The following is a 25663-nucleotide window of genomic DNA, read 5'->3' as shown; positions in this document are numbered from 1 at the left end:
GGGGTGACATACTGAGCTCTTCATTACTGCTCCAAGTCAACTCTGGAATACCTTTCTACCTCCATCTACACCTCTGTTTGGCCATCAGGTTGTCAGGTTCTAGTGGTTATAATCTGTGCCAGCTCTTGGGTTTCTGAACCTGAAGCCACGACCTATTTTCTGTAGATTCCTGAGGCCCCTTTATTTATGAGTGGTCACTTTCTGCCTTCCCAGGTTTGCTGCGGGATAAGCTTGGCACCTACGATGTGGCATTTTACCTGGCTGGAGTCCCTCCCCTCATTGGAGGAGCTATTTTGTGTTTCATCCCCTGGGTCCACGAACGGCAGAAGTTGAAAGAGAGAGCAAAACCTGTTGATGGAGAAACTACTGAGAAAATGCTGGAAAATGAAAGCACTTTGGTGTCAGACACGACAGAAAAGCCAGTCAAAGAACTGGATTCTGGCTTTTGATGCTTTTTTCTTTTCCCTATACCATCCTGACCTCCTCCTACTGAAACAGGATTTCTACTTTTTGGCTGAAGATACTATACAATACTGAAGTCTTGAACTATTGCTCAAATTGCAAAACTGCTACAAGAACCTTTTATACCATTGAACTTTTTGGACAAGTCTTTGAATTTGATTTCAAGCCACATTTTCAAGGTATTCGAAGTTTTGTAGCTTTAGTGTGTATGTGCGTAGTGATTCTGTGTGTGAAGAGAATATTTTTCTAATCCATCAGAACTGATTTCTGGAAATGTGAAAGCTGTTTTTCCTTCACTGACCCAGGATTCCTCAATGATGTCTATGATCCATCCTCTGCAGACACGCCCCTGGCTGTTTATACTGGATGATGTAGTAGTAGCTCTTATGACTGATCTGTTTTTTTGAAGTTTATCATACTGTTTACAGTCTTCTGTAATTCTCTATCATGAAATATGCATCTTTTTGCTGAAATTGTTTCATTAGAAAGCTAAATTATTATACAACTGTTGAAACACTCACTTGTGTTTGCATTCACCTTTCACAGTAGCCCAAAGAACATTAAGGATGGCATTTTTTATGGGCTCAGGTTTTGATTATGTTCAAACCAAGCTCCAAGTGCAAGCACGTTCAGAAGTTAAGCTGCTGAGTAATAGATTTTTATTATTATTATTATTATTTGGTGAAGGCAATACCCTTAATATGTATGTTCATAAATCTTTTTTCAGCCAAACCTCAGAGTAGTAGGTAGTTTTGAAACTGTAGTGACTAATTCTTTGGAGCAATATTATGAATTAGACTAAATTTCAAATTATTTGTTATATTTGTTAGGATTTCTTTTTTTTGTTCGTAAAACCAAGACAGCTTTAAAGGATACTTTCTAAGTGCAATACCAAGTTGTTTTTAATGTGGAAATATACATGAGCTATTAAAACAGCATTCAGCAATTAAAGATTTTTGCACTACGTGAACATGCAGGTTTATTACAGGTCTTTATAGCTGTGCTCAATTGCCTGTAGATTATATGGCTCCATATTTTTTTCAAATATAAAGAAATGTCTTTGCATGTCCTATTTCTTGCTTAACACCCTAAACAAACGGTCCCATTGCTTATGTATTCTTAGGTATTATACACTGCTTGTCAAGCAAGTAACCTCTTTTTCTGAAAAATGTTTAAAAACATAATACTTTGAGATGAAAACACTGCTTTTCAGTTTATCATAAAACACTTCTAAGCACACTGCTTATCTATGGATATGGTTCAGCAATCACTGGAATACTTGATCATTTTTTATTTCAGGTCCATTTAATACCAATAATTTTTGTTGCCTCACTTAAAACTATCATAACAAAGAGTAAACTAAATGTGATCTGGACAAAATGCATATTTAAGTGCTTTTTTAATTAGTAACTGTTCTTTACATAAACCATGGAGGCATACTGTTTGTTTTTTTTTAATTTTTTATAATAGCCTTTATTATCTTTTTTTTCATTCTTCTTTTTCCAGTGTTGTAGTAAATTGCTCAGAAGACCCATATAAAACAGCAATACTATTGCATTTAATGTTTACATCTAGCAACTGACAGAAGTTCTTTAAATATAATAATGCAAAGCATTCTAATTATTGTAGACCAAAGCTCAGGCTTTTTTTATATTGCAGAATCTCAACCCCTACTTTGCATGAGTAAGGTCTAAAAGAATTGAATATTAAAATGTTAGAGAGACACATGGGGAGGGACTTGGAGGTGGGAGGGGAAAAAAGCCAATCTGGAAAACCGAGGTCCCTTCAGGTTCACTGGGACTTGTGCTTTGACACATTTTAAGTACTTCTAAAAATGTCATTTGAAATATGCATAGTAGTGTTAATTAAAATTACTGCCTTCATTACTAAGGTGATGCTGACAGCCAATGCTGCTCTTGTCTGGAGTGTTTCTGCAGAATGTGATATTCAGTATTATTTTCCATTTGGGCAAAGCAGAACGTGGTGTTGGCTAAGTGTGTTAGAAGACTCTCATTTCCTGTTGTTCTGTTATGAACAACTAGTGTTCATCATAGATCTTGCATTTCATGTGTTTTTAGCCCTGAGTTTTATACCAAAAACAAAGCTGCTGCTTTTTTTTTTTTTTTTTTTTTTTTTTGTCACTGGTGCAATTTGAAAGGATTATGACCAGGTATCTTGGTGTAATTATGGCATCTTTCCATCTTGCTGCTCTGCATCTCTAAATTATCTGGGAGAGTATATGAAATAATTGTTGTAAAGATTTATGAATTACATGGAAATGGTATATCAATAGTATGGATTAATTATTGCCATGCTGTTCAAAAAAAAAAAAAATCCAAACTCTCATATTTGCATAAAATTTATAAAAATCCCCAAACCAAGAAACCAAAAAAATGCAAAAATTGTGACCTCTGTGAGGAGGGTGCAATGACTAATTGCTTAGCACTGATTCCTATGGTAGAACCAGCTAGTGAGTGGGATGTGGGATGTGAGGGAAGCAGAATTACGGGGAAGGAAGCTCTGCTGGTGTGATGGCGTTGGAATAACAAATCCATTTCTGATGCAGTGCTTGTTTTGCAGCAATGCTAAAATTGGAAAGGCTTTTCAGAGAAGATAAAGTAAATTACTGTTTAAGAACTCTATTAGCATCTTTTCTGTTAGTTTGTATCTATGGGGGAAATGTCCAGCAGCATAAGCTCTTTTTTGGACAAAAGCATGAAGTGTTGATGTCCTAAAGCTAGGTAAGATGAAAAACAAGCTCAGATTGTTTCTGCTGAGGCTGACCAACCACTGAGAAACTTATTGAGAGAGATATTAGATTCTGTATGACCTGAGGTTTTAAAAATGAGGTTAGATGACTTGCTTAAAAAAAAAAAAACAACCCAACAAATCCCCAAACAAACTAAGACATGAAAAACCCTACACAAATAGCAACTATTTAGTAAATTTATTTAAAAAAATATTTAATATTGTAAAAGCGGAGAAAAGGACTGAATATTCAATTTTATTTTAACTGAATAAATGCAAATAAGATTTTGTAACAATTTAATTTTAGGTGTGAAAATCTGTTCATGGGAGGAAACCTGCTGAAATCTTTTGATGATCCAAATCATGCAAGCCTTAATCTGGCAGGGGTTGATTCTAAAATTAAAATAGTAGCTTAATTCAAGAAGACCCTTAAATCACTCTGATATATCCCTCTCTTGAGAACAGTTCATAGAGTATTTTCTATAGACATTATTCTTGTATCCTATAAACAAAGTAATCATCTTTTCATTGAATGTTCTCAGGGTACATCTTCAGAAGAAAATGAGTAGAAACAGGTTCACTTAAAATGGCAGTGTGAAATTTCCAGTCCTATGTGATGCTGTCATTTAATACACCAAATTTGAAACCAGTGCTAATTCTGAGGAAGATATTATTGGTTTCATACATTTTAGTAGGTATAAGATCCTTTTAATCTTAAGAAAACTGTTCAGCAAAGAGTCTGAAATAATGGAAACCCTTTGGGTTCTTAATTACATCTCAGCTATGCAACAGGATCCAATGTGTAACTAGTAAAGTATTGTTGGATTTGTCCTGGCTACTTTTGAAGACCTGTACAAATCTCAGACCCAGATTTCAAATTATAACTTAGTTAGAATTTCTTGCATCCAGGTCTTTGTCTGTTCAGACTTAGCATTTAAATTATTTTTCTAATTTTATTTCCAGTGACAATTTATTGTCCCTGAAAATTGCCCCCATGAGTCAAGGATGCTGTAGCTGTTCTGTGGCCTTTCTTCAGGGTGTATTTGGCATCAGATGAGGTAGACAACTGACACTGTTCTCCTTTGGCCCTTCATGCACTATGTGTGGGCACATACCTTCCCCCTTCCCTGGATGAAACCTTTGAGCAGGCTCAGCCTGGCAGAGCAGGCAGGTTTTGGAGCAGTGGGAGCTGTGAGGTTGCATCACCCCTGCGAGGCAGCTCTTGCATGTACCAGATGAATGCTTTGATCACAGGCTCACGGTGTAAAAAAGGGACGCTGCCATTGTAAAGAAGTGCCCTGCTCAGTTCCTTGCCTCGGGTAGTACATGCCAAAGGGACCCGAGGTGCTTTCTTGCAGCCCCAGTGGGTCTGTGTCAGGTTGGGAATCAGTGCTACAGTCCTTCAGGCCATCCATTCGGGTTGGCTGCTGCAGGGCTCTCCCTGTGCTGGGACAGGGCAGTTCCCGGCCTCGCTGCTTGCACAGGGGCTCAGCTGTGCCCTCTGAGCAGGGAGCAGGGGCAATGCCTGGTCTGGGGCCCAGATTCCCCTTTGGAGAGCTGGAAATGTTACAGAAGTCAGAAAGGACCCTCTGCTATTAAGAGAGTCTGTGTATCTATAAATACAATGTATTTTGACCAGGGCATGCACAAACAGTCTGCATCTCACTAGAGGAGGTATAGTTCTGAAATGTGAGAGATGGCTCAGGAAAAAGTGATCCCTTTCATTGCGTGCCTCCCTGTTGACAAGCACAGCACCAGCGGAGTTCCAACCAGCCAGTGAGTTTCTAGTCATGTAAGCTTTGGCATATGTGCAGTATGCCTTCTAGTCTATATATATCTTGTGTCAACAGGTGTAATGTTTTGGAAGTGCATATGCTAAGAGTAGAGTGATGTTATACTAAAATGTTTGCTAATATTAACAACACTAACATGTTTAAGTATCTTTATAGACATCATATTTTGTATGTTGTTTTTGATATTAAAGGGTACACATTTTGCTAGCCTTAACTCCAGTCTTTCAAGTTCTGCTTTGTTAGAAGGGTAAGAAATGAATGTTTAATGTTTTTTGTGGTGCTAAAGTAACTGTGATCAGTCTCAAACTATTCAGAATAAAGATGGTAGTTCATAAGTGCCCCATTTGTTACTGCATGCATCATTTTTAGCCTTATTCTTGTGTAAAACTTGTCATTTTGAAATGTAATTTTGTTGTATTCTGATAATTATTGAATCTAGTGTGAAGACTTCTATACAAAAAGTCTTTACAACTTTTATTGCCACTGTGGTCTGACTGAAATGTCCCCATGTGCTCCTACATTAATATATGGTGCAACCCATTTCATTCTAATTGCACTGACAATACATTATAAGACTAATGATTTAAAAACCTAAGCTACTGAGGTGCTTGTTTCTGAAAAAAAATTGTTCTCTATTTTCCATTCTGGGGCTTAATATCACACTTGCAGAAGCAGTTTTATTCACAAAAGGCAGAAGGAAAATTGAGGGAGGGAGGGAAACTGGTACAATAAGCTTGAGTGGTGTTTTAAAATAATTTTGATTTTGCTTCATGAACTGCCAGTGTAAGTCAGTGGGACCTTTAATCATTTACTGGCCTGCTACCAATTTCCCTTTGACTTACCTTGACTATCCTTACCTTCCCTTGACTTACACTTCAAGAAGCATGAAGTGTTTCCTCATTGGCAGCTTCAGTAAGTCCCAGAAATTCTTTCACCTTTCCTTTGTAGTAGGGCCAAATATTTATTTTCTTTGATAAATATATCTGATGATATGGGTGAAATACTCCCTTTTCACATGGGGTTATTCCCTAGACTGCTTGTAGCTCAAATTAAAATTTGAAAAAGATGCCCAAAACCTTTATAAAGTGCCTGGGTGCTGTTGCCATTTCTACACTCTCAATGTACAAAGCTTCTTTGTAAGTGTGTAAAACAACAGTGAGGAGAAGCCTGGGCATTTCAAACAAGGCAAAATACTACAAAATGTAGAAATGTGGTTTGACTCATGTGTGACTACTATTACAGTTGAAATTATTTTGTCTGGAATTGTCTCTACTGCTGTACTGCTGGACATATGAACAGAAGCTTAGCAGTTTTCTGCAGATACTTCATGGTACAGACTCTGCACTCCTCCAAAGGTAGGAACGTGGGATCGATCAGGTTTAAAATTTTTTTTTTTTTTTTTTTTTTTTTTTTTTTTTTTTTTTTTTTTTTTAATGCCTTAATACACCCAGGCTATCCTGAACAGGAAGGGACTTGCAACATGCTTGCCAGTGCCAGGAGAAACGGGAATGCGTTGTTCACTGTCCATGACTGCTATATCCCAGTGTCTTCTTGTTAGGAACAACTCGCAAAACAAAGCAGCGCGGTTTGGAATTATCTTTTGAGTTGTTTGTTAAACTTACCAAGTACGGTGAAACAGAGCCTTTATTACAGGGAGCAGCAGCCCAGTGCCAAACAGGGAGCACGCACCGAGACCTGTTGCACAGTCTGTGAGCTGCTCCACGTGAGTGGTAGGAATTTATGTAGTTTTAATGCTTAAAACTTTTAATACCAGGCATGTGTTAATACTTGTGCCTAGCAGACCCAGCAGTTCTCTCTCTTGAGAAGCTTTATCACCGTGCCATAACACAGTCCTTGTGGAAGGCAAAGAGCGTTTATGATCGGTTGACTGAAAGGTCGAGCGCAGTTTGAGTGATAACACAGATTAAAAATAAACGCTGGTTTATCAGGGCACTTCCTCGGGCACTGTGGCACAAACTCGCAGCGGTGCGGAGTGTCAGCTGCCCCGGGAATGTCGCTCCCCAGCGGCGAGCCCCGCTCCCAGGAGGAGCCCCCGACGGAGGAGGAAGCGGCGGTGTCGCCCCCCGGGTCGGAGCCCGCTCCTCTTCCCGCTCCTCCTCCCGCTCCTCCCGGCGCCGTGCGCGGGGCGGGGCCGGCGGGGCCGCGGCCCTCGGAGCCGGCGGCGGGAGCTATGGCCGAGGCCGATCGGGAGCTGCGCGTCCCCTTCATCGAGGCGGAGGAGACGGAGGCTGAGGCGGAGGCGGCCGGCGGCGGATGGCGCTGCGGGCGCTGCGCGGACGGGGCCGCGCTGCGCTGGTGCATCTCCGGGACGCTCTGCGCCTCCTTCCTGGGGCTGGTGAGTGAATGAGCGAGCGAGGGCGGCCCCGGGGCTGCGGGGCCGGTGCGGACGCTTCCGCGGGACGGGCGAGGTGACCCCGCACTCTCCCCTGCAGGGGTTGAGCATCGCGGTGCTGGGTCCCACCTTCCCCACCCTGGCCGCCAATGTCGGCAAGAACGTCAGCGACATCTACTACATCTTCGTGGGCCGGTCCCTGGGCTCCCTGGGCGGGTCGGTGGTCGGCGGGGTGCTCTTCGACTGCATGAACGCCACTCTGCTGCTCGGTGAGTGCTGCCCCGCCGGACGGCGGCGTCGCCCTCTCGGACACTGTCCGGGGTAACTTGTGCTTCTCCGCAGCGAGCGCAGCCCCAGAGGGAGATGCGTCGCCTTTCCGGAGCCGTGCCGAGCCCCGGGAACGGGAGGGTCCGTGGGATGCGGTGCTGTTCCCCCAGATGCCCGCGGTGGTGGTGCCGCTCGCTGTCGCTATGTTCCGCCCTGCCTGGTTGCTGACACCGCGTGTGCCGGGCACTGCTGCTCTGCAGCATCGCTGCCAAGAGCCTGGGCCCGCCGGGCACGTCCGCAGCGGGAACTGGGATTGAACGGACAAAATCCGCATGGATTGACCAATGGTTTGCACTGAAAAGAACAACTGCGTATTTTTTTAGTTTGCATCAAGTAATGTGCACAGTGTAGGTGCTCTTGGAGCATGACAGGCTTCTGTAGCGACACTGTACAACACGTGGAACGGGAAGCTGGGGTTTTGGCTGCCGTGCGTGCAGCAGAAACCTCCAGCAGCCTCGCTGAGGCGCATTTCTATGAGGGGAGCTTCCCCTTCCCTTACTTAACACGATCATCTTCGTGTACTGGACAAAAGCCTGTGCCTTTTGACTGGAGGGCTGTAGCCAAATTTTAACTTACTTACAGTGGGAAACATTAATTACTGTCTGTAATGGTGGAAATATTTAAACTGTAGGAACCACAGCTGATGATTTTTATAGTTTTCTGGATTTGTGGAAACTTGCTCCTGTAGGAGCGCAGGACCAGCTTTGTCCAGGCAGAGCGAGGCTGCTCAGCCATCAGGGATCCAGGAGCCACACTCAACATCCAGAAAGGAGGGGCTCCTTTTAGAGTTGTGTCAGTGTCTCATTCCCGCAGGGATTCTCAGAGCACACCAAAAATAGTGGAAGCCCTGTCTTTTTTACTTTCAAGTGCCTTTGTGCTCTAAATTAGGGATTAAAATGTGTACCAGGGCTCACTCTTCTTCTCCGTAGTTCAGGGAACTGTGCCTCCCATAAGGACCGTGCTGTAATCATATGGTCACTCAGATATGATCCCTTTTTCCATTGCTAGTGCAGTTGTGGAGTGGGTTTCCTTTAACCTCCTCCTTGCGCACCTGACCAAGTCAGACTTTGCCTTCTGTAATGGAATCAGTGCACACACCTGTAGAAATGTATGTTAACTTGAAATAGTTTAGTATTTCCTTCTTTTCTTGAGGACAGTTGTCTGTTAACAATGCTTGGGAAATGATGGCTCTCCTAATCCTTTCCAGTTTGGTAGTGCTTACGGCAAGACCACAATTTGAACTACTGAATCTGTTCTCATTTTTATCATCTGAGCGCTGCCTGTAAGAGATTTTGGCTTGTGTAGTTTTGCCTCCCATCTTTCAACTGCTGGAACTCTGCTACAGAGAAGAATTCTATATAGAGGAAAAATTGAAAACATCATTGTGTTCGTCAAGGAAATTTTTAAGTGCATATGCACATCAGGAATAGAGTTGAAGTGGAACTGAGCCCTTGCTGAGAAGTTACTTTTCAGGTTTGAGAGTGGCACCTGAGGAGCTGCACTTAGTATTCCCAATCTCTAGTGTTTTCTTCATGCACACCACCTTCAAAAATGTCTTGGGACACGTATTCCAAGTATCTTGCTAGGTCTTTAGGGTTCTGGACATTGTTGCTGGGTTTTTGTTTTTTTTTTGGCATCAACCTAAATTCTTAAATACATCAGGCCCCATTGATATTTTAAGTATCTGCTGCATCTATGATTATTTATTGATTTAAAAAATGATAGAGACAGCTGAACTGGTACAAACTTTCTAAGAACCTAATACTGTCTGTTCAAGATATTAATTGCAGGTTGTTTTATTATGGAGGCAATTATAAGCATAGAATTGAACTGCTGAACTTCCTCCCAAATGGTAATAAAAGCAATTTCCATCTGCTAAAAATATGTTTCGAAATGGCGTGTTGTAAGTGTAGCCAATAATGGCAAAATGAATACAGTTAATGACTTGCTGCTAAATTTATTTATGAGAAGTTTTGTAGTTCTGTTTAAAACTCCAGAAATCCCTTGGAATACATCCCTTATGTGAGAACAAAATATAAATAAAAGTCAGCATCTTTGTATGAAGATCACTTGCTGGACAAGGTACAATTACTTTATAGGATTTTTAAGAGCTTAGTTATTTGGGTTCTTTTAAAAATTGAGCCAAATTAAATGTTGTGCAGTTCTCAGAGGACAGGCTTGACACTGTTCAAACCCATGTTTTGCTGGTTTCACTCTGAAGTCACATTTCTAAATCAGAAGTTTGCAGAAGACTTCTTAAGTGTCCTAGCAGGAAGACACTTCTTAGTGTCTCTTTGCTTTAGCCAAAGAAGTTTGTCATGCAGGGTTTACGTCCTGATTAAATTCCTTTTTTTTTTCCAACTAAAAAATGATCTGTTGAACTTTCTAGCTGCTACTGCTAACCATGGATTGAGGTATTTACATTGCATCACTTATTAGGATTATCTGTAACTTTAATAACCATGAATTTATTTGTATTTCTTGTTCTTCTGTGTTATTTAAATGGAAACTGTAGTATGTGAGTTTTTTGTTTTGTTTTTTAACCTTTCCAGCCTTATCCATGCTTGGAACAACGGCTGGTCTTTATGCGATACCCTGGTGTAAGGAATCCCTGCTATTAACAGTCTTGATGTCAGTTATTGGAGGTTCCATAGGAATTCTGGACACAGGTAGGGGACCCTGTGCTCTGACAGTTCTTTCAGCAAAATAATTGGAAACTTCAAGCATACCAAAACAGTTGCTGCTTTTTCTTGTGATACATCTTGAATTAAGAGGGGAGCTGTTTTACCTGGCTGTGGTTCTTGGATTAATCTGGTCCTGAGGCTTGTGTTTGTGTGTGCTCTTTGTGTGTGTGTGACAGGCCTTCCTTTAGGGGTTGGGGAATAGGGTATCTCTTGCTTCCTGGAGAAGATCAGTTTGCATTTCAGTGGGCCATTACAGGCATAAAGAAAGTGCCCTGTGCTCTTTAAGCAATGTTTTCTTTAAATTGCTCGTTGACAGGAAGCTGGTCAGGATATAGTTCATTAGCATTAGCTGGATCTAAGCTAGTCCTGAGCAAAGCCTTGGTGTTTGAGATTCTTACGCTGCTGTTGGCAGAGTTGCCCACCTGCAGCTGGCTCAGCAGTAGCTGGGAGTTCACAGCACCATGGTGCCCATCTCCCTGAATTAAGGGATGTTTTCCACCTTTGGCCAGCCATGCTTAGGTGGCTGGGAATACAAATTTGTTCTGTCTCCTAGATTCTAAGTCTGTGGCATGTGCATACTGCAAATGGCCTGGCCAAAAATCCCCAAATCCAACACTTTTGCTGGAAAGCCATTCAAACCCAATTTCTTAGCAGAGGTTTATAATTGGAGGAAGATGATCTCAGAGATATTTTCCAACCTAAATGATTCTATGATCCTGAGATGTGTTGGTGAAGTTGCAGAGCAAGTATAGGTGTGGTCAGAAAGGTCAGTTATACCGGAGGTATGAAGAACGAGTCCCTGGGCACGGCTCAGACAGGGTGGGTTAGGGAGGGCTGGCTTTAGCGGGCAGTTTGCATCAGGAGGCAAGGCCACAGCAAAGGGTGCTTAGAGATGCCTAGGAAACGCTGGCATACTTGCTCGTGGAGATTAGGAAATGCCCAAAAGTACCTCAGTTAGCAGAGTGTTCTGGCATTGCTGTAGCATGTGGTGGTGAAGCAACACGAGGCAGCCACTCCTGGCACCTCTCCAGTGATGTCCCAGCAGTGTGTGCTGACTCTGCTGCCCTCCTGCAGGAGCCTGGGGACACTTACTGATCAGCAATGTACTACTGGAGCTGGTTGATCACCTTCAGGGCAGGGTTATTTCTGAGAAAGAGCTGGCTCATGTCTTAGCTTAGCCATCCAAACAGCTCTGGAAGCATCCCAGCCAGGGCCTGGCTAGGGTGGTTTGGCTGGTTGGCAACAAAGTGATGGCTGCACATGTGAAATGTCTGCCTTAATTCTGTGGGGTTTGAGGGAGCTCTGCTAAGATGTAAAAAGAGCAAGGCACAGGATCCTGTAGTGAAGAGATGGTTTTGCACGGCACAGGTTATGTTAAATAAATGGAGTGCAGAGTTGTATTTGGTTCATCTGGTAAGATTGTTATACATGGGACTTGGTTTAAAAATTCTTTGTATGGGAAAAATTATCAGCCAATGGTAAAAATACCTTCAGTGGGTGTACTGCTTGGATCAGATCTCAGAGCCAGGGAGACTTTCCATGCTGAGCAGGAGTAGCAGAAGAAACTCACAGCAAGGCAGTAAAGCAAAGCTGAATTGATTTGGAAGAGTGCTGAGTGATAAGGGCTGCTGTACTGCAGCACAGGAATTTGATTACTGTTTGTTTTCCTGCATTCTTCTGAGGGACTACTTCAAAATACCTCTCTGAGATCTTATTTCCTACCATTATTGTTGATCTAATGGTGTTGTAGTTTGGTGTTTACAGGGGTATTGATGTAAACCCTTCTGTTTCTGAAAAGTCATTTGAACACAGTGGGGTGGGCCCAGCCCATCAGTAGCAAGTGAATTGTTATTTTTCCTGGGATGTTGTTAAATGAATTTTAGATGTTGTTTTTGTTCCTCTGATTTTTAGCATTGGGCATTGTTGCTTTTGATGCTTAGAAAAATGAGAAGCAGTTAAATTTCCCTTTTAAAAAAGGCTGAAAAATGCTGCAAATTGTCAAGTAGGGTAATTAGAACCATAGAATCCTAGGGTCCCTAAGTGGGAAAACACCCTTAAGGTCATCAGGTCCAACCCTTAACCCAGCACTGCTGAGTCCAGCCCTAAATCATGTCCCTAAGGCCACATCCATGTGTCTTTTAAATACCTCCAGGGATGGTGACTTAACTGCTTCCCTAGGCATCCTGTTCTAATGCTTAACAACCCTTTCCCATGAAAAGGTTTTTCCTGATACCCCATCTAAACCTCCCCTGGCACAATTATGTCTGTCCATTGCTGCTGGATAAAGCCACTGTGTGATTCTTTGTTTTGACTGCTCTGAATATCCTCCTAAAGCTCAAGTAATCACATGGATTTAAGGCAGAGTTTCAGTTAACTTCTGTTTTACACATTGTATTTGCTAAACCTGGCATCATTGTACATTGAATTAGTAATATAGGTTATGGTTTGTTTTGTTTTGTTGGCTTTTTTTCTTTTAAAGATGTCTGGTCTCGGACTAAAATGAATCTTTTTCTATCTGATCTGCAGGTGGCAATGTACTGGCACTGTATACCTGGGGATCAGAGGCTGGGCCACACTTGCAGGCTTTGCACTTCAGTTTTGCTGTTGGAGCATTTCTGGCTCCTATCGTGGCTCAAATGGACTTGAGGAGTTCTGAATCTGAAGGACTTGCAGGGGCTGAAAAGACAAACCAGTCTGTCCTCAAGTCTGTGCCGACAGCATCAGCTGCATCAACTACACCAGCACTGAATGACCATCACAATGAAGGCTTTTTGTGGTCCTATATTTTCATAGGGACCTATATTCTCTTCGTTTCCATCTTCTTTTTTGTTTTGTATTCAAAGAGCAGCTCAGCTAGAGACAAATCAAAGGCTTCCGTGCAGAAGGATAGGCTTGCCAAATACCACTGGCCTCTAGTTGGTCTCCTGTTTGTATTCTTCTTGTTCTATGTGGGAGCTGAGGTCACTTATGGCTCCTATGTATTTACTTATGCAATGGTCTTTGCTGAGATGACGGAAAGTCAAGCAGCTGCTTTGAATTCTGTCTTCTGGGGCACGTTTGCCGTGTGCAGAGGAGTGGCGATATTCGGTGCTGCTTTACTGTCCCCTGCCACCATGATTGTGATGAGTCTCCTGTGCTCTGCTGCCTCCTCGACGGCCCTGGCCTTCTTTGCACATTACCAAGCCACGCTGTGGGTGGGAACTGCCGTGTACGGAGCATCCATGGCCACCATCTTCCCCAGCGGCATTGCCTGGATAGAGCAGTACACGGTTGTGGAAGGAAAAACGGCTTCTCTGTTTGTGGTGGGTGCGGCGCTGGGTGAAATGTGCGTTCCTGTCGCGGTGGGCTATCTGCAAGGCAGGTACCACCACATTCCTGTCGTTATGTACACTGTCTTTGTCACTTCCATAGTGACAGTCCTGCTCTTCCCCGCCATGTACAAACTGGCCAACTGGCCCCAGCAGCGTGACTTGCAAGAAGTGAGTGACAGGGAGACCCGGAAAACTTTGTTGTCGAACTCGAGGCTTACTGAGGATGAGGAAGAGGAGGAGCATGTGAGAGAGTGGAACAATGCAGACTTTCAGGTAATAGAAATGAATGACAAGCTCAAAAACTCTCTGACAGACACCTCCTGTAGGATACCAGGGGATTCTCCAGCTGAAGTCTCTCTCCAGCCTCATCTGGAAGATGCATTGGGCAATTCTCCAGTGGTTGCTGATGGCTCCTCTGGGAAACAAAATGGGAATGTTGACTGGGAGAAGAGTGAATAGTCAAAGCTGACTTTTTTTTAAATGGAAATGCAGTTGAATTGTAGCTGTTGTCAAGTGGTTCAGGAATCCTTTCACAGTGGTGCAGAGCTCAGCATGTTAATTTTCCCACTCCTTTCTCCTCTTTCATTTTCAGCCTGCAGGGATATGTCTTGCAGTAGAAGGTCCTCAGTGATGTGAAAGGGGCAACATGATAAATGTTTGGCTATGCCAAAACTGTTAAAATGTATGAGATGTTTTCTAAATATGAGGCATGCATCCAAGGAAGATATGCTGTAATAACTGGGAAAGAAGGGGACTACTCAGTTTTTTGAGGTGGGTGAAAGGTGCAGGTCTGAGATGCTTTGTCACAAAATGGTTTAATGAGAGAGGAGAGACATCTGTTACCAGTAATGCTGAATTTTCTTACCTTGTGAAGGAGGAATGTTTCTACTGCGTTTGAAAGTTGTGTGTGATCTGTTCAGTTAAAATTTCTGGTGATGCCCAGCAGCAGTAAATTGAATAACCTTTTGCCAAACTATAGGAATTCTTGGTTCTGAGACAAAGACAAGAAAAAACTGGAAATTGTTTCTTATGAAACCACGCCTTTGGGTCATTTAAAAGCAGTTTATGAGAAAGGGCACAAAATGGGCTGTTGTTTGTCTGCTCAAATGCGTAACTCCAACCTACTAAACAGTGGCAACAAATCTACATAATCTAAAGTATATCTGATTTAAATTATGGCACTGCCATTGAAATCAACAAATGTACACAGAAGAAGATAAAATTATCATGTAATTTTTGAATGGTTTGAGTTGGAAGGAACCTTTAAAGATCATCCAGTACCAATCTGCTGACATGGCAGGGAAACCTTCCACTGGACCAGGTTGCTCAGAACTCTATCCAGACTGGCCTTGAAAACTTCCAGGGATGGGGCATCCACAACTTCTCAGGGCAGCCTGTTTCAGTGCCTCACCACCCTCACAGGACAGATTTTTTCCCCTGGTATTGAAACAGAGTAAAAATTTAACAAGGTAGAAATCCATTTGGATTTAGGTGAAATGTGCTGCTTTGAGCTTGCTAACATAAGTAAAATATGCTGTTTAGTCTAGTAACTACAGCACTAGCAAAACTGCCCCAGCTAAAGAGAAAGAATGCAAATTTCCAAGCTAAAGAGATAAGAAAGATTCCTCAGACCTTGAAACAGACAGTGCAAAGTTCTCTCTGTACTTTCTGACAAAAACTAAGTACAAGTGTAACTAGCTGTAAGTGTAACACGAAATTAAAAAAAAGAGAATGAATATGCATGAACCTATTGTGAAATTATATGAATATGTAAATTAACTAAAGTAATAAAAAAATATCAAGAGTTTTCAGGGGCGTGCACACCCTTTGAAGGGAAATCCTGGCGTGCGCCCGGCGCTGTAACAAAAAAAAACATACCCTACAAATCTATTAGAATTGTGGGGTCCTGATTTTTCACCGCAATTCAGTATCTAATCTAAACCTACTCTCCTTCAGTTTGAAGCCATTCCCCCTTGTTCTATCATTACATGCTCTTGTAAAAAGTCCCACTCCACCTTTCTTGCTGTCTCCCTTCAGGTAAAAGAGATTACTTAATATATGGTATTTTAAGCCAGTTGTTTAAATTAAGGTTCTAGCAACTTCTCTGGTTTCCTGTGCCAAGGTTGATGTGTTACAATGGTTAAAAGGTTGATGTGTTACAATGAAGATTTGAGAAGGAGAATTATCAATGAGCCAATTCTTTCCGTGGCTACCTGCCCCATGCCAGTTGGATTGGTGACATTTGGGTTTTTTCTTTGGGGGATGACATGGAGATGGACTCTCCCTAGTGGAGAAGCAGTGGTTTGTATGTGAAGGTTCATTGCTGCTAAGCAGGAAGCCCTGAGCAGGTGCAGCTATGCCAGGGAGCCCTCCCAGTAAGAGGGAAAAAAAAAAAAAAAAAGCAGCAAATGGCAAAATCTGTCTCTGAACAGTAATCTTGCCATTCGTCAGCTTGGAACTCCAGTTAAGTATTTTTTTAAGACTATATGATAAGAATGTACTCTTGTTTGGGGTTTTTAACTTTGCACTTTTATTAGTATTTTCCTTGCTAAGAGGTTTCATTTAATAACAAAAGGGCTCTAGGTGTAACATAGCACAGAATGTTAGATGTTCCCTGCATTTCCAGGTCTACTTTTGTTTCCTCTCTTGTCCTACAAGTATGCAACCTAGGCTTGAATGGCTTTTTCTTCTGAGAATAAGAAGCCAGAATCAACTTGTAGTGAAAGTATTTTTGTTAATGTCTTGCCATGTTGCGGAGCCTCCCTCTCCTTCTGCTGGTGGCACTTAAATGCCACTGTGTTTTTGATGGATTCCTTCTGTGGCATCTTTTTCCAGTGCAATGCATGAACCTGCACTTTAGAATGAAGCCTTGTTTCACTTGTGTCACAAGGGTTCTGTTTGCTTACAGGAATGGTAAATGCCAGGCCCAGTTCTGGCCTAGGTGACAGGAGTGAGCCCATTTGGCCCTGTGTGCTCAGCTGGTTTGACATGGAAGCAAACAGTGTGGTAGGCAGAGAGAGGGGATGGAACGAGGGCAGCTGGAGCCTGAATTTCACTGTTCTTCCTCTTCCCATTTTTCCTCCTGCACGCTGCTCCATGTGTGTGGAAAGTAGGGGGTGTCAGCTGATGGTGAGGACAAATCCCACTGGTGGAGGTGGAGGGAGAAGGTGCAGGACACACAATGAAAGACATGGAAACTGTTCTGTCGCAGCTCCCTCCTGGAGCTGCCATCCCCCTGGCTTCACCTGGGTTGACGTCGCTATAAAAAAGTTTCTCCATACCCAAGATCATGGTGCCAGAACAAAATTATTTAAAGAAAGATACTGGGCAACCAGGAAGATGCTCAAGTCACCCAATTCACATGCTAAGTTTTGATGAAATTCCAGATCAGAATGTCCTACATGTAAGGCTGTTCTCAGGGATAGTTTACTTTGTATCGTTTGCATAATCAAGTAAAACCCAGAAAATTAAATCAAAGCTGCATTGGGAAATATGCTGTAATCTCTTAGAAGCTTATCTACTGCATATATGCAGACACTTATTTGTGTTTCTGACCAGTGTCGTCCCAGCAAATGTAAAAATGTTGCACAAAATGAAGATTTATTTTTTTTTTTACTGCCTGTATTCCTGTGTGAATAACTTCATTTCATCCCCATTTCCTCCTTAAAAAGCAGGAGGTCTGCTTTTTACATTTCCTGTGTAGTAGGAATGGAGCAACAGGCTGGAATGCCAAGGTAAGAGCAGCCTTTTCCCACAAATAAAGGATCCAAAAAGCAGTGGCTGTATGACAGTGCAAGCTGAAGAATTATCTATGTAAAGTCACTTTCCAGTGATGTGTGGAGATCTGCCTAAATTTAGAGTCATCTTAATGAGGACTTGGAGCCTTCAGTTGCTTTAGTTCTGTCTTAAACTTGAACAGAACTTAAACAGAAAGTGTTCTCCTTATCCCCTAACCAGCCTGCTTTTAATTGCAGGGGCTGCCCTTGACTGAAAATGAAATGCTTGAAGCAAATTAAGTTTAAAACAAGATCTAGTACATTTCCAAGGATGAGTCCAGCTCATACCAATTCTAGGTACCTTCGATGGCCAAGGCTTAACTCCCTGCTCTTGGGTTTTGGTGTTCCTCAAGGCTTGTTTTCAGACAATGAATATTAGTTTTCACATGTTCAAATTTCCTTTCAAAGTAAATTGCTTCCTGGCATATACAGCTGAAGTGGGGATCTATTTACAATGCACATCTATTTTAAGTTACAGGTCCTCCAGAAAGCTCAAGTACTTACTTGTTGAGGGTTGAAATTACTTGGAGTAACTGTGCTACATTACTATTGCCCTGCTTATGCTAGAAAAGCCATCCCTCTGTTGAGGACAAGAAATTTAATCCATGAATTAGATACCTGAATTTGATAAGAATTCTATTTTTGTCCACAAACCCGGGAATACTTTGAAGATGAGTGCTCTGCTCCAGTGTGAAAGGAAAACTCTTGCAGCTAAGTGTCATTTAATACTTTATTTATCCTGAGGCACTGCCAAGTGCTGGACTGTACTACAAGCACTCACTCCTGGCATTTGCACTTTTATTCTGTACGTGACCAATGCTTGAATGCAAGACCAGGCAAAGTTTTATGTCTTAATGTTTTGGTTTTTTAGAGTTATTTTGCATACAAGTGCATCACAATCTGTGGATTTTCTATTATATATATGTAATAGTTTTTATTCTGCTTGCTGTGGGTTTTACATTGTACTGTGTAATGTGACATTTAATAGACTGACTGGTGTCTTGACTGTAATAAATTCTTATCTGGAAAAGGCACTCAGGTTCCTTGATGTAAATAAAGTTTTCTTCTATTTTTCAAACCTTCTCTGGACTTTTAAATTTAAAACTCAGTCCTTTTCTGACTAATGGAAAACTGGAAATGTTTCTCTTCTGGTTTGGAGAAGGCCTCCAAGAACTTCTACTGATGTTTTAGATCCCAAAGTTTAAGCTGGAGTCTTAACTTTGATTTGAGCAGTCTTGTTTTTACATTATTGTGTGTGCCAGAGAAGGAAACAAATTGAGGGTAAATATTAAAAAACCCGTATCATTTTTTACCATATCATTTTATTCAACTTTAATATGGTTTCCATTATTAACTTCTAAAACAAAATGATTTCCAGTTTAGAAAACAATGCACTGACCACATAATTCCTTTTCCATTTTATACAGTTATACAAATATTCTAAATACACATTTTGTCAAGATGGTGGCAAATAAGATTTAACTGTACAGTACGTAAGGAAAGAAAATATTTCAAGCATATTTAGAAGCAATAGAAATGTCTATACAAAACAAGCAAAAATGGAATAAAATTTTATATTTAAAGTATTGCAACAGTCCCACAGGTTTGTAACAAAAATGTCTTTGCACAGTTCCTCACAATGCCCCATTAATAGCTAAAGCAAGACAGCAATTTTTAGAAAATAATGTTTCAAAATGCTACACATGGTACTACTGCTTGCACAGTCTGATCAAAATAACAATCTACTTGGAATCAAGCAAAACTTAGGAGGAGATATACCAACCAACTTTAAAATTATCTGTATAAAAGTCATTGCACATTATTTTACTCAGTTGTTTGAAAAGTAAAAAAGTGTATTTACAAAATATTTCGCAGACAAAATTATAAAGTGAATGGATAATATATAAGTAACACGTCTTGATACTGACAGTTCAAGAACACACACAAATGGTTTTATCATTTCAAGAGGTTTTCAGTGCTCCTTCCTCCAGGAAGTAAACTTGACTTCTACTTTGAAATGGATTTACAAGATGTTACACAGAGCTATTTCAACATCAGCATTATAAAACAGTATGTTAGAAACATGAAAGGAAGAAGAAATTTTTACATCTTAAAAAGTGAGCTCTTCATAGATCAACAAATGGGTTGGGTTTGTTTTTTTTTTTCAATTTAGTTACGGTAAGTGTTCATTATTCTCCAGATAATAAACCCAACAGTTAAAATGGAAATCCTGAACTAGGTGAGAATTGAAAAAGCACCATGCACAATAGTCTTAGTGTGGTAAACACTGAAAAAAAAAAAAATAGCACCTGGAATCCTGTAACACAGATCATTTAAAACTGGTCAAGCAGCTGGCGGAGATAGGGTGCCTTTGACAGTTCTCTGCTCACTCTGGAGAGCTTGAAAAGTACTGGGCAGTTGAGGGAGACACACTGGATCTGCCGATCGAAGCAGCCTGTGCAGTTCTTGCATATCTGGATTACAGGAGAAAAAGCAAAACAATTATTTAAAATGACACAAGCGAGGAATAAACCACTAGGGACTATTAAACCCTCAAGCCTGTATCAGCAGAATAGGCACAGCCCTTCTGCACAGAGCTTCTCCCCAGCATGGAGGGACTCATAGCAGCTCCCTTCTCTGCTTCAGCCTCTTGGGCTGCTGCCAGACAGCTCACTTGACCGCTGGTGGGGGGCTGGCAGCATCACCCACTGAACTTGGCAGAGAGCAACAGCAAATTCTATAGCTTGGGTTACAATCCTGCTAATTAAGTTCTACTTGCATGTGGTGGCACTTGAAAAAACAAGGTAAACAAGTTGACTGGGTTTAAGCAGGGTAGAGTGCTCTACTTGTGATAATCTTACTCTCTATAAAAGTCTCCTAGTGAAAAAAGACAGAACTTCTTGTCCTGCAGTTATTCTCTGCAGAGAAAAGGGACTTTAAATACATTACTCATTTCAAGATAAGCATTAGAGTTTCACCTAGTCACAGTCAATCAATCCCAACACAGAAATACACAGGCCACAGCAGTTGTACTGCTCTCCTTGTTCAAGGAACTACTTGTTAATGCTGCTTGAAAGTACTTCTAACATGAAAAATAATAAAATAAAATATAATAAAATAAATAAAATAATACAAATAATGGAATAAAATAGCAGCAGGCACAGTTTTTCCAAAGGTAGACACCTTTAGGAAACTAAAGGCTCCTGCTTTGCTATTTTATTTTTAACCTTTGCAGCATTTGCCACCTCCAACAGTTTTTCCAAAACCTTAGAAATTTGCTTCCAACCACACCTGTATTTTGTAACATTACTATGTTACATAGTTTATCCTATCACTTGCCTAGCCTGATCAACAAACCCAAATTGTATCCCTTTGCTTTTAAAACGAGTTATTTTCCTTCTTTCCACGTTCCATGCTGATGCCAGGCCGGCAATCAGCACCAAATCCCTGCAGGCTGGCAACAGCTGGAGAGGGGCAGCCCCTCCTGGCCAAGTCCCACAGGTGGCACCTCAGAGGATACCAATCCTCTGGCCTGCAACTGTGACCAGAAGGAACAAGATTTTAACAGCTGGTTCCAGGTTTGTAGTCTCAGAACTACATCTATCCTAGCTCTTCTGAAAGAGGCTGTGGCTGGTTTAAATGCAAGGGACCAAACTAAATGGTACTTGAGACAAGTCCTAAGTTCAGTTTGTGTTGAGGTGAGAAGTCTATGGTTTTAACCTAGAGCATGTAATTTTTGAGTGCAATTTAAAATAATGTACAGCTCAATGTTACATCAGTTTTCTGCTGGCTCCAGCAAGTTTATAATCTCAAAGGGCTAAAAATTTAAGCTGTGAAGGATAAATATGCCTTCATATTAAAATAAGACAGATGCTCTTACAGAGACATCAAACACTGACTGGGACAGGATCCCGGGCCATGCTGAGTGTTGTGTGTTGCAGGGACAAGAGGATGTTCTACTCAAACTCATTAATCCTTCTGTGGGGCTGGACCAGCCTGCCAAAATCTGCTTTATTTCAGAACAAGAGCAATGCAAAGGGTTCAAAGTACCACAAGAAAACAGCAGAACATGCATTTTCTCATTTCTGCCATTCACAATGCAGATAAGGGCAAATATTACAAAATACAGCAAGAAGTCCACACCTTAGTAATGAAATATTTATGAAGTGAATTACAGCGCGTTTTTAGCAACCCCGTGAGAACCTATCAAATCAATTCTTAGATTTAGGAACATTTATATCCCTGACATTCAGACAAATCTTTAAAATGGTTCACGTGCTAGTGCTAAAAAGAAATTTTAACTAAAATATTTATTAATTATAAAATATGACAGTATGAAAATTAGGTGAGGGTATGCATATGTTTCCACAAGGGGAGGCATTGTGCTTCGCTGTAATATATTCATGAGCACAGTCAGCTACCCTCTTAATTTCTAGCTCAAGGGGAAATGCAGCTTGGAAAATTCCTATTGGGAGGAAAGGTAACAAGAAAATCCCCAGGCTAAACCACATCGATGTTTTACATATAAATGAATAAATTTTCTGACCCAAACATTTTTATTTCTAGAACATCATCTGTTATTTTAATGCAAAAAAGAGTGAATCTTTTATACTCGCACAGCTTTCTGTCATTAAAAAAAGGGACCTACAAGCCATATAAGGCACTCTTAAAAACCAGAAGAAAATGAGAAAAGCATCTTCTGTTCTGATCCCCTCCTTTGCCTTAGCTTTCCACAAAGCCCAGGAGAGTAACAGCTGCTGTGCTGCCTTCAACAGCAATGGGTAAAGCAAACAAGCTGCAGCACATTTAACACCTGGACCACACTTCCAGTTTCTGTTTGGAGTATTCAGTAATGCAGTGCTTTGAAATTTCAGCCCGTCTTTTGCTGACAGACATCTGACAATGCTTTAATCGTACCTGGACCAGCTGTTCTTGTTTACGCTCCAACTCTCGGATTTCTTGGTTGAGAATCACTGCCACATGCTGTGGCTGGCTTCTGCATTTATTACAGATCCCATACTGGGTCAGTTCATCACACACAGGACAGTGTAAGGTTGTGAAATACTGGGAGATGGTGCCTTTGCGTCCTTCTAGCTCAGTGCGGGCAGTTGAGGCAGCCTTCTGAATCTGTCAAGAAAAATAATTAAGAGGTAATGAACTTCCAGGAGAGTAGCTTGCTTTATTCCTAGATTGCATACTTTTTTTTTCCCAAAGGAGTAAGAAAGTGCAAGATGGCCTGCAGGGCCTGGTTCATACACAAATTATGAACATGGATCACAGCACACTGAAGAGTGCAGCACTAGCCCTGAAGTGATACACTGAACAGAGCCCTCCCCAACACCTATTTCACAGGGAACTGTAACCGGAAAAATCCTTGGTCACACATGCTTAACTCCTGATCTCACCTCAAACTCTGCTCCTGCAGCTGTTCCTTTTTTAATTGCTGATCTGATTTGCATCTAAACATGCCTTGGCTGCAGCTCCAGTGGCTGCCTTCTGGATGCTGCCTGCCCTCATCTGAGTGTCTGTGCCGGGCAGTTCTGGGCACAGCGCTGCCATGGTGCTTTGATTCATGGCACTAGCTCATGCTCTGATTTCCATGAACAAGTCTCCACCACTGCCCCATCACCCTGGGAAGTTTGTGCTCTGCACTTACTCCTGCTGCTGCATGACTTTTGCTTTGTGCTATCCTTCACTCTCTTGCTGCTCTGCTCCCTGTGACTTCCTCGCTGCTCCTTGGCCTTGCAGAAAGCCAGGGCTCTTTTTACCTTTTTAGAACAGCTTGTTGGAGATACTTAAGGTGACTGCCACGGTGCCATTGGAAAGGTAAAGAAAAGAAGAACTGAAGTCAATCAAGCCTGTACTGGGAAATACAGCTATCCTGCTATACTGCAGCAGGAACATGATATATTACTATGTTGCTGAAGTCTGTTCTGAGCAGAATAACCAAACTACAGAGATACACTGTCTTTCACCATCCCTTTTTGTCAGGGGAATCACAAACTAAAATCCAGCTATCTAATGCTTCTTCTCCTGCATCTCAATGACTTCTTTAACTTTTAGAGAAGTCATGTTTGGATATTATTTGTTTTAAATTTCTGGTGACACAAATTTTTAAAGTGTTCCTGCTGCTAGGGCATGCCACCTTTTCTATACAGACCAGAGAGCTTCAGAACATTTTGGAAAAACAGGAGTTCCAACATCTAATATAGAGAGATTTAAAAAGTGGTACGGCCAAACAGATGCACATACACATACTGCTAAAAATACAGAGTTATGGCAAAATATTCTCTTAAACTATAGAAGGGATTAGGAAACAGAAGATGACTGTGATCAACCCTGCACAGAAGGGCTGAAAAAACTCATTTACTATGTGAAAAAAAACCCCACACAGAAGATCTAAGAATCAGGACTTCATATTTGAGCATCAAACACCGCTTCACAAAATAACCTTTGCTGTTGCCTCCTATCAACCTCATTCCACTAGAAGTCACAACAAGGCCAAACACTGCACCCAGATGCACTGCACTTGCTTACTCTTGTTTGAAAGCACTCACCCGGGGCAGCTCGTGGTACCAGCTGAAGACGTCTATGCCAATGAGCGAGAACACCCTGGCCAGGGGGGGCAGGATCTGCTTGGTGATGTAGTAGGTGGCGTTGAGCCTCAGGCTGGGGTCCTGCAGCACTTCGAGGGGCCGCCGGACGAGCTGGATCAGGGGCAGGCCGGGCGTGCCGTACACAATGACGTAGGGCACGCGCTCCCCGACGCGCGGCTCAGAGCGACGGTCATAGGCAAGCATTCTCCTGTCAAAACACAGCCTTGAGAATGCATCCAGAGGCAAATTCATAGTTACTTCATTTGCCTGTAAGCTTCCCCATCTGATTAGATTAGTTGCTCTCCAGATAACTGGAGTCAGGGCCTATTATAAAGCACAGGACCAAAATGTATTTTTAATTTGCCTTGTAATTGGACCTAAATTTTAGAATTTGGGACACAAACCCTAAAGACACGGTCTGTTTCAGGTCACTTGGATTTGCATGCCGACTGTTTTCTAGCTACCACTTCCTTAAAGAAATATTTTAATAAAGAACAGCCAGGGTACTAAAAGGAGCTCAAGTACAATTTGCTTTCTGGTCAAATTCTGGTCCTTAGCTTTCTGAGACTGCTTGCTCAGTAGAATGATACCTGCTTCAAATTGAATTATCCTTTACTCAGAAAGCAAAGGACAATTCAATTTGAAGTAGGTATTAGTTTTGGACTTTGACAATGTTTTATTACAGAAGCATAGCTTAATTGGAAGACCTCTTGTATTAAGCAAGGTGACAAAATGTTCCAGCTTACATTATCTACTTGTCTATTACTGATCAAGGACATCAACAGGATGTAATATTAACTTTAAGTAAGGTACTTTATTAAAAACTAAAAACTATGCCTGGTAATGTATTTCACAGCACTAAGAGACATCACCATCACAATCTGTAACATATCTAATAACCCTGAGTGATGAATAATCTTGGAGAGTCCAGCCCTTGTACAAAACCCAAACTGTAAGCAACAGAAGTGAACACACTATTACAGTGTTCTGGCAAGACTTTCCTCTTGAATGTGTGGCTCTTTCCAGGACCATCTCTTTTCATACACAGGAGAAAGCTAGGGACAACTGCTTCAACAGTATTTGAAGAAGACATCTGACTGCTACCTGTAACTTGACAGTACAAAGGTCAAGAGAAAAAATATCCACAATCTGCTATTTAATGTGTCAGTACAAAGATCAAGACAAAAAAACCTATGTGTGAGTTTGCAGGCCCCAAGTTGGGCAACTCCCTGGGGGCTCCCCTGGCAGGGGAGACCCTCCTGGAGCAGTTCTGTGTCAGGAATGAGAGACGCATTGAACTTTTTCAGTCTTCAGCTTCTGTTTATTGTTATCTTATCAAAACTTCAGCACACTGTCTGCACCAGACTCTGCGTGCAGGAAAAAGAGCACAAAAATGGCTAACAATCTCTTATTACAAGGCCTTTTAAGTCCAATCAAAAACTAAGCTACCCAATTAAGAAGTGACACCTAAATTATTTTCCTTTCTAACCCAATAACTGACCCCTAAAGACAAGCAATGCAGATTCTTCTACCCAATTACAAGATACCACCTAAACCCAAGAAGAAAGAGGAAGAAGAAGAAAGAAGAAGGGAACTCAAGACAACACCCTATA

General features: G+C 41.6%; 3 protein-coding genes across 3 annotated transcripts in view; 2 read left to right on the top strand and 1 right to left on the bottom strand.

Annotated features, from left to right (window-relative positions):
• The window catches only part of SLC16A10 (solute carrier family 16 member 10), a 66000-nt gene extending 60457 nt beyond the window's left edge, over nucleotides 1-5543 (top strand). Inside the window, exon 6 of the mRNA XM_053973908.1 lies at nucleotides 214-5543. Coding sequence (XP_053829883.1) covers nucleotides 214-449 — 236 coding nt within the window. The 3' untranslated portion in view covers nucleotides 450-5543. The remainder of the gene's footprint in view (nucleotides 1-213) is intronic.
• A 1471-nt stretch (nucleotides 5544-7014) lies between these two features.
• MFSD4B (major facilitator superfamily domain containing 4B) lies at nucleotides 7015-15768 on the top strand. Its single transcript, XM_053973558.1, has 4 exons — nucleotides 7015-7359; nucleotides 7457-7625; nucleotides 10236-10352; nucleotides 12894-15768. The coding sequence occupies exons 1-4, from the start codon at nucleotides 7015-7017 to the stop codon at nucleotides 14135-14137; spliced, it is 1875 nt and encodes a 624-aa protein (XP_053829533.1). The 3' UTR covers nucleotides 14138-15768.
• A 2988-nt stretch (nucleotides 15769-18756) lies between these two features.
• The window catches only part of REV3L (REV3 like, DNA directed polymerase zeta catalytic subunit), a 115493-nt gene continuing 108586 nt past the window's right edge, over nucleotides 18757-25663 (bottom strand). The window contains exons 30-32 of the mRNA XM_053973713.1: nucleotides 24012-24258; nucleotides 22372-22581; nucleotides 18757-19928 (exon numbers count right to left, since the gene is read on the bottom strand). Coding sequence (XP_053829688.1) covers nucleotides 19788-19928; nucleotides 22372-22581; nucleotides 24012-24258 — 598 coding nt within the window. The 3' untranslated portion in view covers nucleotides 18757-19787. The remainder of the gene's footprint in view (nucleotides 19929-22371; nucleotides 22582-24011; nucleotides 24259-25663) is intronic.

Source organism: Vidua macroura, chromosome 3 (assembly GCF_024509145.1).
Source record: "Vidua macroura isolate BioBank_ID:100142 chromosome 3, ASM2450914v1, whole genome shotgun sequence".
Taxonomy (NCBI): domain Eukaryota; kingdom Metazoa; phylum Chordata; class Aves; order Passeriformes; family Viduidae; genus Vidua; species Vidua macroura.
Note: the sequence above shows the minus strand (reverse complement) of the source record. Positions and strands in the feature narration are given on the sequence as shown.